The sequence below is a fragment of the Daucus carota genome, chromosome 3 (genome assembly GCF_001625215.2).
Source record: "Daucus carota subsp. sativus chromosome 3, DH1 v3.0, whole genome shotgun sequence".
NCBI lineage: Eukaryota > Viridiplantae > Streptophyta > Magnoliopsida > Apiales > Apiaceae > Daucus > Daucus carota.
Window position 1 is genome coordinate 3366604 of NC_030383.2, and position 17248 is coordinate 3383851.

Genomic DNA, 17248 nt, shown 5'->3' on the forward strand with positions numbered 1-17248 from the left:
CTATCTAGCTGGTGAGCCACCATATTTGCAGACTGTCTAATGAAAAACAAAGCAACATTGCTTAATTGACTAAGAGGTCATTTGTTAAATCTGGACCCTTTTTTCTGAATGATTGAAATCTGAATGAACGAATAATCTGAATGGTGTATGAAAATTGTTGTTTGTTAATTTATTTTATCTGAATGACAAAAATCATGAATTTAATATATTTTTTGAAATCATATAAATTTAATTTATTAATTATTATATATAACATATATTATTTAATCTAAGTCATTTTGTCCGGCTAAAATTCATTGCAGGTTCAATAATCACCATTTCTTTTGGTGTATAATTTATTATACTATACAATATAATATATACTTATTTTTTATTTTTTATATCAATTCGATAATAATTTAATGATTAAATTTTCAATCATCAAACTAAAAATTCTATAATTTTATAATTTTAAATGAAGATATAAATAATATTATTAGTGAATACATGTAAGAAATAGTGATTAAAAAATTAAATACGATAATACATGATATGTGTCATAGTACTGCGCCTTGGGGTAATATACAGCGTCGTGTGATTTAAATGATTCTGGATGGTTTAGACAGATTTTTTTAGGTCAGTCGTCCAGAAGATTATGGAGTCGTCCAGCTGCATCATTCTATTATCAAACAGTCTGAATGGATGCAAAAGCACTCGTCCAGTTCAGTTGGCTTGGTTCACCCGTAAACAAATGACCCCTTGCTAAACCGACACTCCTGCGGCCAAAAGGTGATCTCATGGCCATACTGCTTCGAATTGCCTGCACTGTCACCAAACAATTGATCAAAAATTAGTCAATTCGACTCCTCAAAAAATAAAAGGGACATGTAAATTGAGACGGAAGGAGTATAAAAATAATATATTTATTTAATCAAAGTTACATCTATATTATTTCACTTGTAAGTTAAAAAAGCAAATTCAATGCAAGATGCAAAATAGCTATAGTTATTGTTATAATTTAGCACTAAAAAGTGTTTTTATTGCTAAAATAGAATTTCAACTCCAATGCTAGATGCATTCCAAATAATTCCAAATTTAAGTAACTTTAGTCCATCTCTCCTAAACTTTATCTAAAGTATACAAACCAATTATAGTTAGTTGATGATGTGGCATGGATGCATAAATGCATACTTGGTTTCAAATTTAGACCCAAAGATGCATATATGCATATTTGCATCCGAATATAGAATCTCATTGGAGTTGAGATATTTAGCATTTGATTTCAAATTATAGAGATGGCAACACTTATAACATTGCATTGGACTTGCTCAATGTAAAAATTTATATTTTCTGGTAATGTAGTTAATAATTTTCTTCCACTTAGATATGATATAAAGCACATGAATATCCAAAACTCAGCAATAAATTCAAAATAATATACTAATATATACGTTTTAATATGTAAATAATATGAAAACATCCAAAAATTGTTTATCTGACTCGGTGTCCTAATCCAGTAAACCAAAGATTTGATAACAAAATGACTTGGAAAAGGGGTCAGCCATCATAAATAAAATTACAAGAGGTGAAGGTTGGGCGAGACTTGAGCGAGAGAGACAGAGAGAGAGATAGAGAGAGAATAGAATAGAATAACAAGGGTTTTTCATTTAGCAAAATCACTGTACTCAAAAACCCTCACAAAATCAAACAATAATCATGAGTCAAGCACTCACCAGATCAATCTCTCGCAACTCCGCGAGATTTCTTTATTTCTCACCGGCGATTATTAATCAACCGCCGCTACAACAACGCATCTTCAACGCTTCACTTGCTCCTAATCTTCGCTCTTATGCTGCGCTCTTATCGTCTTCCCCGTTCTCCAGTTCCTCCGCTCGGAGCTTCCGCTCCGGCCGCGATCTCAAGTACATCCTCTATTTCAATCTCCTCTTACATATATATTGTATTTATCGATTCTGTTTCGCTTATCATTTTAATTGTGTATCTAATTGGTGTAGTTTTGGTGAGGAATGAAATTGAACTGGTGTATGTGATTTCGCGCGTGTTCAAGATTTTGCAAGTGTAGATGATGTAGTGATTATCTGTAATTCTGGATTTGATTTGTTTAGTTTTTGATTAGATATGAAACTTTACTGTAATGTGTGTGCGTGGCTTGATATATGCTTATTTGGATACTAGAGCAGAGGGACATTCTTGCTAATCCTATACTATTTCATCTGTTTTATGCAGTCTGATTGTGCTGATTTATGAAACTAAATCATAATATATGTTATAAATGTTTTAATCATAGATGCAGTAGTGGTTTTTTTAAAAAATAATAAATTTAAATTGTGTTTATTTTCAATATTACTGATATGTAAATCTCTATAGTTTGTACTTTGTAGTTTGGTAAGCCTTCTAATAGAACTACAGAAATGTTTGTGCATTTTAACTATTAAGTGGTACTGTGATTGTGGATACCATATTTTGTGAACTAATAGAAGTTTACTTGTTACCGCAGTACCATTAAATTATGAACTTTTGGTGTAGTCTTTGATTTGTGTATAATATGTTAGTTATGACATTGAACCACCGATGAACTGGGGGCTTCGTATTGTGCCGGAGAAGAGAGCCTATGTCATTGAGCGATTTGGGAAATACGTGAAGACCCTTACTCCTGGAATTCACCTACTGATTCCATTTGTTGATCGAATTGCTTACGCGCATTCGTTGAAGGAAGAGGCTATTCAGATTCCAGATCAGACTGCTATTACCAAGGATAATGTCAGCATCTCCATTGACGGGGTTCTCTATGTTAAGGTATGATATCTATTTCTTTGAATTTGAATACTTGGATAAAAATATTTTTGTTAACCGGTTTCAGAATATAACTAAATACTTGCAGATTGTGGACCCGAAATTGGCTTCTTATGGGGTGGAAAATCCTTTGTATGCAGTTATTCAACTCGCACAGACAACTATGCGTAGTGAGATTGGTAAAATAACGCTGGACAAATCTTTTGAGGAACGAGACACCCTCAATGTGAAGATAGTGGTGAGTTTTCGTAATCCTCGTCTATATCTGTGGTTTTGCTGACACGTTTCATTTCATGAATTTTCATCTTCACATTAATTTTAGCTGTAAAAATTATTCAGTTGCAACAAACTGCACGGTACAATATATTCTGTTGAAAGTATGTTGTGGTATAAATAATTATGAAGTTTGATATGCATAAGACTAGGTGTGTACGTGTCACTTAAAATATATGGCTTACCTTTAAAAAATTAGTGCCAAGGGTATTGTCTAGTAGATTTAAATTGGCTATAATTGAACATGTGATTGTTGTTATAGAATACTCCTCTGTAAAGTGCACTGGAATGATTGATTTTGTAGTTGGTACTAGATTTCACAATTATATAACATATCGGGGAATTAAAGAATGACTTGAAAGAACAACGTAATGGAATGGATGGGTGGTTTCTTATATATATATTAGGAGTCGGATAGAGTGTAGACCAAAGTGTCACTAATTTATTACTGTTAAAAAGTTAGTTTAGACATTATTTCAGTTGGAATACTCATTGAGCTGCATATGCCACATGAAGATCTATTGCAGCTTGTCAGCTTCTGTTTTGGTTTTTTCTTCTGTAATATGTCATGAAAGAACTTGATTTCTTAACTGCACTTTTTAACTGATATGGCGTTATAAATTATGTGGAGTTCATGCATAGAAATGTATTATAGTGTTGTGATGACTGCAAGTTCAGGGTATAGGCATATAGCTCTTGTTATAACTTTTGAAACACTAGTTTAACAACTATATTGGAATTTTGAAGCGTTGATGTTGGATTATTGGAACATGGAGATAGTAAACATAGGTATTACAGATTTATTGTAGTGGTAGAGTAAGCAGATTTTCCTATTTGAAGATTGTCATAATTTTAATTACTAGATTTTTTTGACAGAAAAATGTATCGTGGGATAAATAGTTATAGAGTCCAAATACTTAAAACCTCATCTAGTTTGTTGTAGTTCATAATAAAATGTCTCCCAGATTTTGCCTAGTTTATGCTTAAACATTTGAAATTTTTGGTTTTGTTTTTCACTTGATCAATAGAATAAAATGTAAAGTGTTCTTAGTTTTAAGACGTGAAGATCTATACCGTGATTCGCAAAAGAAGATCATTGGCATTTAATTTGACCAATAAGTGTAATGTGTAATGAATCTTGGTACCAATTAAGATGCGCTGAGCATTAAGCGCCAGAACTTTGGTTATCTATTCCAATTCTATACCTCTCCAGTGGTAGGAGCACACTTGTCACTGTTGGGCTACTTAATTATCTGACTTCTCATTTTTTTTAAGTAGGCTCATACTCATATATGTATTCACACTTTTTCAAACATTCACATTATATATGAAGAACCTAAATCATGTTTTCATACATGTGACATATAAAAACTAGCTTCACATATGAGATAATACAAATGTTCATATTCTAATTTTACACATGTTTTTGTGATTTCAGCATTCACTGCAAATTACTTATTTTTTGGGGCTGTTGTCGTAGCATTATTATGAATGTGTAAAGTTTTGTATGAAATTTATGTACTTTATTGATTACAGATGGCTATAAATGATGCTGCAAAAGACTGGGGCTTAAAATGCCTCCGTTATGAAATAAGTAAGTTTTTAGTTTTTGATTTGTGGAATGTACACCTAGGGTAAACGAGGTAATGAATAGTTTTATTTTATTTGTTTAGAGGATATTTCTCCTCCACGTGGAGTCAAGGCAGCTATGGAGATGCAGGCAGAAGCTGAGCGTAAGAAGAGAGCTCTCGTTCTAGAGTCTGAAGGTAATTAATTTTTATTCTTCCTCTTAAAATTTCATATCTAATATGTTAATAACCAGTACTTAAGTAAAAATGGGTAGATAGCGGTGAGGGTTGTGATCCCGAAGAGTATAATGCTCGATGATTACAAATTATTGTCTCAAATTAGCAATGTTTTGTTGTACAGAATTGTTCATGAAAAGTTAAGTCCGACTAAGTTAACTTCACTAAGGAGTAAAATGATATTTTTTTTAATCATTGTTGTATCTTTGTAACATGTGAACACCATATGAAATATAATATGTTGATTTTGTCATGATTAATACTCGAAATAACATTAAAGGACAATCTTTTCCAGAGCATGTATAAAGAAACAGAATATTCTAGTATTCCTTGAAGAAAATGTTGGGTTTGCTGCTTTCTGTTTTTGATGCAACAAAGTTATTATCTCTTACTAACACCTACACTTGAGAGCCTGGTTGAGTAAGCCTTTAAAGGCATACTCTTCTTCCCATGGCTACATGTATCAAATATCTTGCCTTTGATATTTCTGGACTTTGTTATGTGTTTATGAACGCAGGAGAAAGGCAGGCGCACATCAATATAGCAGATGGGAAGAAGAGTTCGGTTATCCTTGCTTCTGAAGCTGCAAAGATGGACCAAGTTAATCGAGCTCAAGGTGATTAATCTCATTATAAATGAAATTTTGATGTAATGTGGCCTGTGTTACAATGAGTGCTATATGTTTTAGTTATTCTCTTTACTGCATCATGGCCTATTTTAAATGATAAAGCAAAATAAAATGAAGTAAACTTGATGTAATTGCTAGATTTTTTAGCTACCAAATCTCTTATATCTTTACTACATTAATGATTTAGAATGGTAGTAACTGATCCAGTGGTTATATTATTTAATAGTTTCATTCACTGAAAATATTTCACAATTTATCAGGAGAAGCAGAAGCAATACTTGCTGTTGCACAAGCAACAAATCAAAGAATTGCTTTGGTTTCGCAAGCTCTTAAAAATCATGGAGGGGTGGAGGTAGGTTTATTGTTGTTCTAAAGTCATTAACTATAAAGGGTTGTTGGTTATAGATTTTGGACATAATTTGTGCATACACACTTAATATGTATATAAAATTTCAGGCGGCAACTTTGGGAATAGCCGAACAATATATTGATGCCTTCGCAAATCTGGCAAAGAAGGTAAAGCACATTTACCCTGCCTGTAGTATGTATTCTATGTTATACTTGTACCAATCTTAATTTTGTCTGATAATCTTTTAGGGTAATACGTTGTTGCTTCCCACAAATGCTTCATCTCCTGCGAGCATGATAGCTGAAGCCCTAGGCATATACAAAAACCTAACCAGCAATAGCTCTGGGCCTGACCTTGCTGAGATCCCTGAAGACAAAAACATTACAGATAGACTCTTATCTGAAGATTCTGTTAAGGAGAATAAGAAATCTGGCAAGCGCAGTATTCCAATTGATGCAGCCCAACCTGTTTTCTCTCTCCAGAGCCCTAAAAGACATGACTAGAGTTGGTGCAGATCAAATTTATTGACGAAATGTTTAAATGTGCCACTCGATTTTGTAGTGCTCAGTAATAGTTGCCCTCAGGTTGAAAGATTTCTATTAAATGGTTGTCCATTCGTTGAAAGATGATTGCAGGAGAAGTAACGTTCTGATTCTGTATGTGTTGTCATCTGCATTTGGTTAACAACATTGGTTGTGAATCTGGCTAGTATATTTTATAATTGAGAACAGCCGATGATTATGGCAAAAAAATGATTGGCATCGGCTATGGAACTGTTTGTTATGATCATGTTAGTGTCTACATTTTGACTTTTATTTTGGTTGTTTTTGATGTATAGTCTTTAACTCTTTATCCAATGTTTGCCCCCTAGATCCCATCAATAATTATGGACGTGAAAATCTTAACATGCACCATATTATTATACGAAATCAAAATCAAATAAGAGTAAAAGTTCAAAAATTAAATAAATTGTACTAGGGGTGAGCAAAAAACCGAATTGAAATCGAAACCGTAACTGAAACCGGTGAAAACCGATAAAAACCGAACCGTCTAAAACCGAACCGATCCGAAACCGAAAATTTAAAAACCGAACCGATTATAACGGTTGCGGTTCCGGTTTTAGGCCAAAACCGAACCGCAAAAACCCGAACCGAACCGATTATTAAAATAAATATTATTTATATTTATATATATATGTATATTACACATAATTTATATAAATATTTATAGATAACATATAAATGTGATGAACAAAGTAAAATGAGACGGGGGAGGTTACTACTTACTAGGAAGTGGGGTTGAAATGTCCTGAGGTTGTTTCGTTAAAATTGTTTTATCCGAACTAGTTCTTCCACCGAGCACTTTCTTTTAGTATCACTACAATTGAGTCGCTAATCTACTTCCATCATGATCCCCACATAATATATAAGTTTCATTTGTAATATGATCTTGTTTAAATCCGATAATATAATAATGTGGTTCGTTATTAAATTTGAAGTATATATCGAACCAACATAAGTTATCTACTAATTTAATTTGAAAGTATGTTTCTTATTTTTATTTATTGCGGTTCTAAAACCGAAACCGAACCGTTTGAAACCGAACCGAGGTTTTTTGAAACCGAAACCGATCCGACGGTTCGATTGCAGTTGCGGTTTTCAATTTTAAAAACCGAACACTTGCGGTTCCGGTTGCGGTTTTACCCTAAAACCGCACCGATCCGCACCGTGCTCTCCCCTAAATTGTACATGCTACGGATAGTAGAGTCTTGGGCCAAAGCCTTCATAATAATAATACTATAATAGTAGAGTCTTGGGCCAAAGCCTTCATAATAATAATAATACTATAATAGGCCATATATATCCGAGCAGGCCGTAGCCTAAACAAATGGCCCAAACCGTAGCCTAAACAAATGGCCCAAAAGTTAGGTATCTTCGAGATCAAAATAAAAATTATATAAAAAAATTTATAATTCTCTTGAATATTTGAAATTTTAAATATCAAAAATAAAATTATTATTTTAAGTTCAGTTCAGAATATTTTTGGAAGAAAGTTTTAAATCTATTTTTTGGTTTTAAATCTATTTTTTGGTTTCAAAATTATTATATTGTAATTCTAAATTATGATTACAAAACATAATGTGGGAATTTTGGAGAGGAAACCAGAAAAAAAATGAAATATTAAAAAATCATTAAATTTCCACGAAAACTTTATAAACTTCAATAACAAGAATGACGTGTGAAGCTTCAAAGCCCTAAATCCAAACCTAAAAACATTCATTATTTTAAATCTAAGGCGTATTAGAAAAAGATAATGCGTTTTAGTTAAAAAAATAATTACTATGTTTCTTGATGTTATTTTAGAAGATTCATCATTTTTATCTAAAAAATTATATAAAAGATAATGTATTTTAGTTAAAAAGAATAATTGGTTATGTAGATAGGCCGTACTTCGGCCCAAATACCGAACGCCCGACCAATATAATAATATTATATTTTTATAAATATGTCGCCCGTGTCCGTATTAATTGTAAAAAATCGATTTTTTTGTTATAAAATTTTATAAAAAGATAATATATTTTAGTTAAAAAGGTAATTGCCATGTTTTTCAATATTATATTAGAAGATTGAATTTTTTTAGTTAGAAATATAAAAAAAATAATATATTTCAATTAAAAATTGGTTATATAGATAGGCCCATGTTTTGGCCGCACTATCAACTGACCAAAATTTTAATGTTTCGGTTTTAATAGTATAGTATATTATAGATATTTAAATTGATATTCTTTAAAATTTTATTTTTACATTAATAAATTTATGTATAAAGAGAAAAATATATTAATTAGGGGCAAAAACATATTCAAGGCAATTCAAACATAACTACCGTTGCATTACTTTACGTGAAAGTTTTTGCAATAGTTTTCTTAGTAGGGTAGAGTACCAGATTTAAGGAAAAATATAACTTTACTAGTATTGTAGATAATGTTGTAAAATAAAAAAAAATGTTGTAAAAACGGTAAAAAAATTTATTCAACGGTAAAGAATTACATAATCGGAATATTAAATTTTGTTTTTTGTGTTATCATTTTGGTATTCAATATTTTAATCAAGTTGGACATGACCTATTTATTAGTGAAGGATTTATGTATTCAAAAAGAAATATAGTGGACATAAATTTAACTGGAATCCTCATTTTATTAAGTAAGCCCATACCCATATATGAATTCTAACTGTTTCAAATTTTTCACATTGAATATAAAGGATTTAAATCATGTTTCCATACATGTGAAATATTAAGACTAGCTTCACATATGAGATACTACAAATATTCATATTCTAATTTTATACATGTCTTTGTGATTTCAACATTCACTGCAAATTACTTGTTTTTAAGCACTGTTGTCGTAGCATTATTATGAAACTCTAAAGCTTTGTATGAAATTTATGTAGATGGCTATAAATGATGATGCAAAGGACTGAGACTTGAAATGCCTCTGTTATGAAATAAGTAAGTTTTTAGTTTATGATGTGTCGAATGTAACACCTAGGTTACATGCTTGAGAGTTCATGAATAGTTGTATTTTATTTGTTTAGAGGATATTTCTCCTCCACGTGAAGTCAAGGCAGCTATGGATCAGATGCACGTAAGAGCTGAGCGTAAGAAGAGAGCCCTTGCTCTAGAGTTTGAAGGTCTTTAATTTTTACTCTTCCTTTTAAAATTGTCCATTATTTATATCTAATATGCTTATAACCAGTACTTAAGTAAAAATGGGTAAATCGTCGTGATCCTGAGGCGTATAATGCCCAATGATTACAGATTACTGTTTCGAATTAGCAATGTTTTGTTGTACATAATTGTTACGTAAAAAGTTAATTCCGACTAAGTTAAATTCACTTCGGAGAGAAAAGATATTTTTTATCTTTGTTTTATCTTTGTAACATGTGAACACCATAAGAAAAACAAAAAGTTGACTTCGTCATGATTAATACAAATTAATTAAAAGTAGGTTGGAAATCGTGAAAAATTATATTTCATGATTTTAAAATAGTAGGAAAGATTTATTGGAAGCACGTATTAAATAGTAAAGGAATGATATTAGAAATTATTTTATATAAAAAAGTTTTCAAAAATGATAGGAAAGTCAATATTAAAACGAATTTTCTATGGTGTGCCCATGGGCATACAATAGTCACTAACTCCCATGAGAATAGTAGCTTTTGATTGGTGGATAGATAATAAATATTAATGGCCCCCCTGCATTTACATCAAGTCCACCAATCAAATGAAGTCATTTCCATCAGAGTTTGTGCTTATTGTGTGCCCTTGGGCACACATTAGAAAGACCGATATTAAAATGTATAAATTGCGCATGCGTAGTACTTTTTGTTATTAATAAATTTTTACTATTCTATTATGTCAATAACTAAATTTGACTTTTTGATATATTTTATTTATAATGTCAAAGATATAATTTTAATAAAAAAGAAAAATAAGTGTAAGCAAATAAAAATAAAGTAAAAATATGCTTCCATTCATATTTGTGGAGAACACATGTATCAACATAAATTATTCATTCATCATTTAGATAACTCATTTATTTTAGAGTTAATTGCAAATTGCATCCGCTTGATTTCGCCTATTAGCAAAATGGGTTCAATAGTTTTACATTAGACACTTTACATCCTTTTATTTTGTTTGAAAAAATAAATTTGCACCTTTTCCGTTAATTCTAACCGTTAAAATTATCAGGGGGCATTATAGGAAATTTTATTATATTTAATTAAAATCAGACATTTGTTTTAATTTTCTGACCACCTAAACGATATTTTTCGGAAAAATTTAAAGAATGAAAGTTGCAGAGAATAAAAGATCTTCTTAGAACTATAAGGTTCAAAATTATCGTAATTCTTTTTATAATTATTTTAAAAAAATTCAAAAATTAGCAATCTTGTAAAAGTGAACAATCTTTTTTAAATAATTATGTAATTTTGAACTTTATTGTTCTAAAAAGATCTTTTTATTCTCTACAACAGTACAACTTCATTCTTTAAGTTTTTCCGAAAAATATCGTTTAGATGGTCAGAAAATTTAAATAAAAATCTGATTTTAATTAAATATAATAAAATTTCTCAAAATGCTCCTGATAATTTTAACGTTAACGGTTAGAATTAACGGAAAGGGTCCATAGTGATTTTTCAAACAAAATAAAAGGATGTAAAGTGTCTAAAGTAAAACTATTGAACCAATTTTGCTAATAGGCGAAACCGAGGGGGTGCAATTTGCAATTAAATATTTATTTTAATTTATATTTATAATTATTCTGTATCTATATCTTCATCCATTGTACAATTTTTTTATTCATCCTAAATTCATTCGCTTATATATGATAATTTTTTTTGTTTATTTATTCGATTAAACTTAAATTTGGTAACTAATGATCTTAATTAATTATTCACACTTTTCATTAATTTCATTCTGTTCAGATCTTAAATTTATATTTATGTGCGTGCGTAATTATAGATAGGCATTTTTGATTCGAATTGCGATGAGGTGTGTATCTGTGTAGGTGTTGCTTTTCGAAGGTTACGCCGTTATGGAATTGCTTCAGATTTAGAAGCTGTTTAGTTTTGTTGTTTTTCGTGAGATTGTGTCGATTTACGAACATTTAGGCTGTGTTCACTTCATGGAATGGAATGGGGAGAGAATGGAATGAAAAATTATATAGAAATTTTAAGTAGAAAGAAGAAAGTATGAGATAATGGTGACAAAATATGAATGTAGTTAACTTTTTTGTGAGAAAGATTGTGAAGAAACATGATGTTGAAATGGAATAAGCATTCCTTCCAAAACATGTGAGTTAGAGTTATAGTTAAAATAGTAAGGTTAGAATGAATGAAAGAATGAATTAGAGTATAAAATTCATTCCATTCTCCCTCTATTCCATTCACTCCAAGTGAACACAACCTTAGTTTCCATTGATTTTTAAAATGATCTTGGGTCTGATGTCGTGAGATCAAATTTCGTAGTGTTTTGTAGTGTGTGTTTATGAACATATATAAATAATTATTTCTTAATGAGATGTCGTGTTTTATTGGCTATAATTTCATTCAATTGAAATTAGTTATATACTTGTCACGTCATTTGAGAGAAAATTTGAAAATATATTTCAGATATGTACTACTTATATATTCAGATTTTTCAAATAACTCTTCATACATGATCAATATATTCTAAATACAAGTAAATGATCATATTATTTCATAATAAATTTTTACTGGAAACTCCCATCCAGCGCGGACTTAAATTTATAAGATTGGGGACATGAGCCCCAATCAAATTTAGCCTAATAATATTATTATAAGCTATAGAGATATATAGATATCCCTTCAAAGAAGCTCAATTAGTTAAATTATGTTTTAAATAATACTTAATAGGTCCAATTTACAAGTAATAAGCAAGTCCAATATCTAAAATAACAAGTCCAACCCATTCAATGATTTGAAGTAATAAGTAAGTCCAATATTTAAAATAACAAATCTAATGCATCAATGATTTGCAGTAATAGGCAAGTTTAATATGTAAATAATAATCAACCTACAATATAGATTAAAACTGAAATAATGAATAAAAAAATCTTAAATTATGTCCTCACTAAATTTTAATCTTTGGTGGGTCATTAATCCCATTACGATGACAATGGGTTGATCAATCTCGGAAAAACAAAAAGATATACAAATTGATAGTTGATGGTCATATATAGGGATTTCAGTAAAATTCCGTAGCCGTTATGGTCTTATTTCTGGTATTTGTGTCTCGTGCTTAAAAACCATTCTGGTGTCTTCATGTTCTTATTTATATTAGGTGAGGTGGCTGCCAGAAAGATGAGCTGGCTAGTCTAGAGTGTATAGGTGGATGAGATGGATGGGCTATGTGGCACAGGTGGAGATTGATCCGGTCTTTCAGAGATGACATGGTAGTAGAGCGACTGCCACGTGTTCAGCTACTTAAGGATGATCAGTATAATGCTTACAAGTAACTGGATCACCTTCTTTGGTTGAGTTTACGATCCTTCGGGAGGGATTTAGTGGCTGCTAGGGGTGGATGCCGTAGGAGAGCTTAAGAGCCTACGGATTTGGAAGCCATCAATAGTAGTACTGTTTTGTTCGTCTGTCACTACTGGCCTTATCCAGGTACTAGTTTCTTCTATGAATACGTACAAAAGGATCACAATGCAAAGGTGCTCTTATGCTCTGCTTGTCCATTGATAACATCACATAATGTTGCTACTTAATTACAACATGCATGACTGCATGAGTCTCAATATGTAACATTGTACTGGTTTGGTCCATTATGATTTCCTCAAATATGAAATTGACCAATCTTTTTGTATTCTGGAAACAAATTAGCTAGGACGACATTTATTAACATGAAATTATTTGTAATTTGTTTTTAGCTTTTAAGTCATGTTTAGGTAACGATCTAGGACATGCCAAGACTTTCCCCTTAGTCAAATTATATATAAGTGTACGCAGCCCGGTGAATATATATACTTATTAACTATGATCTATATTTTATAGAGTAAATGATAAAATGGTAACTGTAGTTTTCTCAAATTTTATGTAATATTGGCTGGATTTTAAAAATTACGGAATGATAGCTCAAGTTTACTTCCACCTTATTAAGGTGGCGGTCGTTAAATAATCGTTAACTACATTTATATGATTATTATTATGCTATATGATTATTATTATGTGTTTGTTCAATTTTGATTATATCAGTAGATTTCACATGTTTTTTCATTATTGAATTATTTATTTATTTTCAAAAAATAAATAAATTGTAACTTAATATCTAAAGCGAACAAAAAAAAAGTAAACTACAACGATGAACTTGACTTCAGGATAGAAACATGTAAGAAGACGTGAAACATATATATTGAAATTATTTTTAACATCTTATATTATTAATTAGATTTTGCGAACAAAAAAGATAAACTACAACGATGAACTTGCGTATTTAAATATGCATTGAAATATAGCTCGTATTTTACATTTTGAGTAAAACTCAGTACGATAGGTTTAATACAACTAATAATTCAGTAAAAATGCTAGAGCATCTAAAATTAACTTCAAGGACAATGCAAGTCATTGTTTAATTGGTTACAATTTATTTCTATATTTAAAACGCACCATCGACGTCACAATCATTTGTAAGATATCGGGGCCGTTTGGGATAGTTTAAAAAAAGTGACTTCTTACTTATAGTAAAGAAGTGGAGTAGAATTGAGAAGTAAATAAGTTAATAAAGGGTTTGAAAAAAAAAGCAAAAACTGTGAGAGAAAGGTTAACATTCTCAGTTTCTTAAAAATACTTCTATTTCTTTACACAAACGGATAAAGAAAAGTAGAATTCAGAAGCATGCTTCTCTCGACCAAAGTAGAATTCAGAAACATGCCTCTCTCGACCAAACAGGCCCATCAACTTTGAATTTCCATCGTCGCTTATAATTGAGAGACGGGAGAGTATTTATCAAACAGACTTAAAAGATTCCGATTGTCTCAAACGATTACAAATATGTAGGGAAAAGAGCTAGAGGGAGGGGCTCACGGTCCCCCGGGGTCAAGGACAGCAAGATTGCTCAGCTTATCGACAACATACTAAATTTTATATAGATACTCATTTAATGTTTTCTCCTTTGAGATTGCACGAAGATATCGTGCGGTAATACACCTTCGGTTCTGTTCCCTCTCATTGAATTTGGACTCGCATTTTAAAGTCCATTGACCGTATAATTATATTATTCATTTTTAAAATTTTATTTTTGCAAATAAAATTTAAATATGAAATTTTCGTTACAAAGAAAAATTAAAAAAATTTATTTTAGAACTATAAGGTCAATGCACCTTAAGTTACGTGCACAAAATCAACTAGCTCATCTAATTTGGGATGGAGGGAGTATTTGACTGTGTCCCTTTTTATACGTTGACTTTGACTTTTAGCCAGTGAAATTGATTATATTTTGACCAAAATTTATATGTATTATTATATAATTAAAATAATAATTAAAATTATATCATAAAAAAATATATTTTAGTCTATTTTAATATGCAACTTTCAAATCAATATACTTATATAAAGGAGAAACGTGAGGCGTGTAGGTGGCGCCTCTCATATCGCTCCGTTCTATTTTTCTAATTTTCTGGAATTTTTGGATGAAAAATACCAAAAATTAGAACTACCTTTTTTAGTTTCGGATATATTAGAAGCAAGTTTCAGAATCTGATTTTGTTTCAGATTATTTATGGAATATAGTAGTTTGAAAGTTTTAATTTGATTTTGTTTCTATATAATCTGATTTTGTTTCAGATTATTTATGGAATATAGTAGCTTGAAAGTTTTAATTTTATTTTGTTTCTATATAAAGAAGGAGCGAGGGGTTGTAGGTGGCGTCTCTCACATCGCTCCGTTTTATTTTTCTAATTTTCTAATTTTCTGAAATTTTCAGATGAAAAATATCAAAAATTAGAATTGTTTTTTTTAGTTTCGGAAGCAAGTTTCAGAATCTGATTTTGTTTTTGTTTCAGATTATTTATGGAATATAGTAGTTTGAAAGTTTTAATTTGATTTTGTTTCTATATAATCTGATTTTGTTTCAGATTATTTATGGAATATAGTAGCTTGAAAGTTTTAATTTTATTTTGTTTCTATATAAAGAAGGAGCGAGGGGTTGTAGGTGGCGTCTCTCACATCGCTCCGTTTTATTTTTCTAATTTTCTGAAATTTTCAGATGAAAAATATCAAAAATTAGAATTGCTTTTTTTAGTTTCGGAAGCAAGTTTCAGAATCTGATTTTGTTTCAAATTATTTATAGAATATAGCTGCTTGAAAGTTTTAATCTGATTTTGTTTCAGATTATTTAATTATGGGAAAGAGTAGCACACAAGTCTCTCTGCATCTATGCACCTATAAATACCCCTATAGATTGTAGGGTTTTGGATCATCTTAACACAACCTTCTCTCTCGGTATCACAACCCTAGCTCTCTCTGGTGATAGTTCTATTGCTCGATTTCTAACTCGGTGTTGCCGTTCTTCTGGTGAAGGCTGTTTATACGGTATTAAAAAAAATAAAGGTTGTTGTAAGCAAAGGTAGTTATAGACCGTTATGTGGGAGTCGACAAATCTAAACACGGGAGAAGAATATAGTCTTGACATGATATTGATGGATGATATCAATAAATTAACTATTAGTGATGTATGTTTGTTTGTTATTCTTTTATAAAATTTGTTTTGTTCATCGGACATGTTTGTTGTTGTTAATTTTTATATGATTTACTTTGCACACAAGAAAATATTATTCATGCATTATCTGTTTGCTCCGTTCAAACAACTTTTAAGTGAAGACTGTTCATACAGTATTAAAAAATAAAGGTTGTTGCAAGTAAGGGTAGTTATAGACCGCTATCGCACGGATTTAAGTTAGATGTTTTTGTGCACAATCAATCCAAAAAAATTGGAGGAAGGTGACAATATAAGAACATGATTACTTTTCAAAAAAAAAAAACACAAATAAAATTAAGATTTGTCGTGCTTTAAATTGTTAATTACGTGTGGAAATTTATTTTCATATTTTCAACATGAATTATAGTCTAATTTGCAATTTTATATATTAGTATTGGCATTACATCAAGATTTTTATAATATAAAATTTAGTTTATCCTACAAATATTAATTTTTAATCATTAATATATTTTTTATATACAGCCACAAAATTATTGCATTCTATAAATATTAATATTAGATCGTTTATATAATTTTTATAGGCCGCCGCAACGCGCGGCTTCTCAACTATTTATTATAACCACATTTTTGTGTTAATATGATCATATGTTTCATGCATTTCAATCTATAAAATTTATAATGAACGGGTAGTTAGGAGTGAAATTATATAAAATTATTTTATAAAAATATTATATCAAAAAGAAACATTAGTGGAGTGAGATGGTATTGTTGCTTTTTTCGTCGATCCTTCGTGTCCTCTGGTCCTGCAGATCGTTCATGGTGGTTGCCGAGTGGTATTTACTCGATTGCAAAAGTATCTCGTAGCTTTTGTTTAGACTTTAGTTATAACAAAATAATTTACACTCGAGTACTATATACTAGCCATATTTTCTTGAGGTACTATATACTAGCCATATTTCTCCTAATCCAAATTAAAGTACTGCATACTCCGTCCCACGGATTCTTTACTTGCTTTTTAACATGTATTTTACAATTTATATAAAATATAATTTCAGAATACTTTTTAAAAAAATTTCTTCTCTGAATAAAAATTTGACGTTAAATTTTTATTCAAAGAATAAAAAATAAAAAAAATATTATGAAACTATATTTTATAAAATC

The 17248-nt window shown here is 30.4% G+C and overlaps 1 protein-coding gene across 1 annotated transcript; it reads left to right on the forward strand.

Annotated features, from left to right (window-relative positions):
• The first annotated feature begins 1521 nt into the window (after window positions 1–1521).
• On the forward strand, window positions 1522–6663 carry LOC108215329 (uncharacterized). The gene is made up of 9 exons (XM_017387781.2): window positions 1522–1901; window positions 2553–2796; window positions 2882–3031; window positions 4603–4660; window positions 4740–4832; window positions 5389–5487; window positions 5760–5851; window positions 5956–6015; window positions 6097–6663. The coding sequence occupies exons 1-9, from the start codon at window positions 1696–1698 to the stop codon at window positions 6349–6351; spliced, it is 1257 nt and encodes a 418-aa protein (XP_017243270.1). The 5' UTR covers window positions 1522–1695; the 3' UTR covers window positions 6352–6663.
• The last annotated feature ends 10585 nt before the right edge of the window (window positions 6664–17248 follow it).

Excerpts from the sequence above, each read along its gene's own strand:
- LOC108215329 (XM_017387781.2), top strand. The coding sequence starts at position 1,696 with ATGAGTCAAGCACTCACCAGATCAATCTCTCGCAACTCCGCGAGATTT. Across the intron at positions 4,661-4,739 it reads ATGCCTCCGTTATGAAATAA|AGGATATTTCTCCTCCACGT; the intron begins GTAAGTTTTTAG and ends TTATTTGTTTAG. Across the intron at positions 5,852-5,955 it reads AAAATCATGGAGGGGTGGAG|GCGGCAACTTTGGGAATAGC; the intron begins GTAGGTTTATTG and ends ATAAAATTTCAG.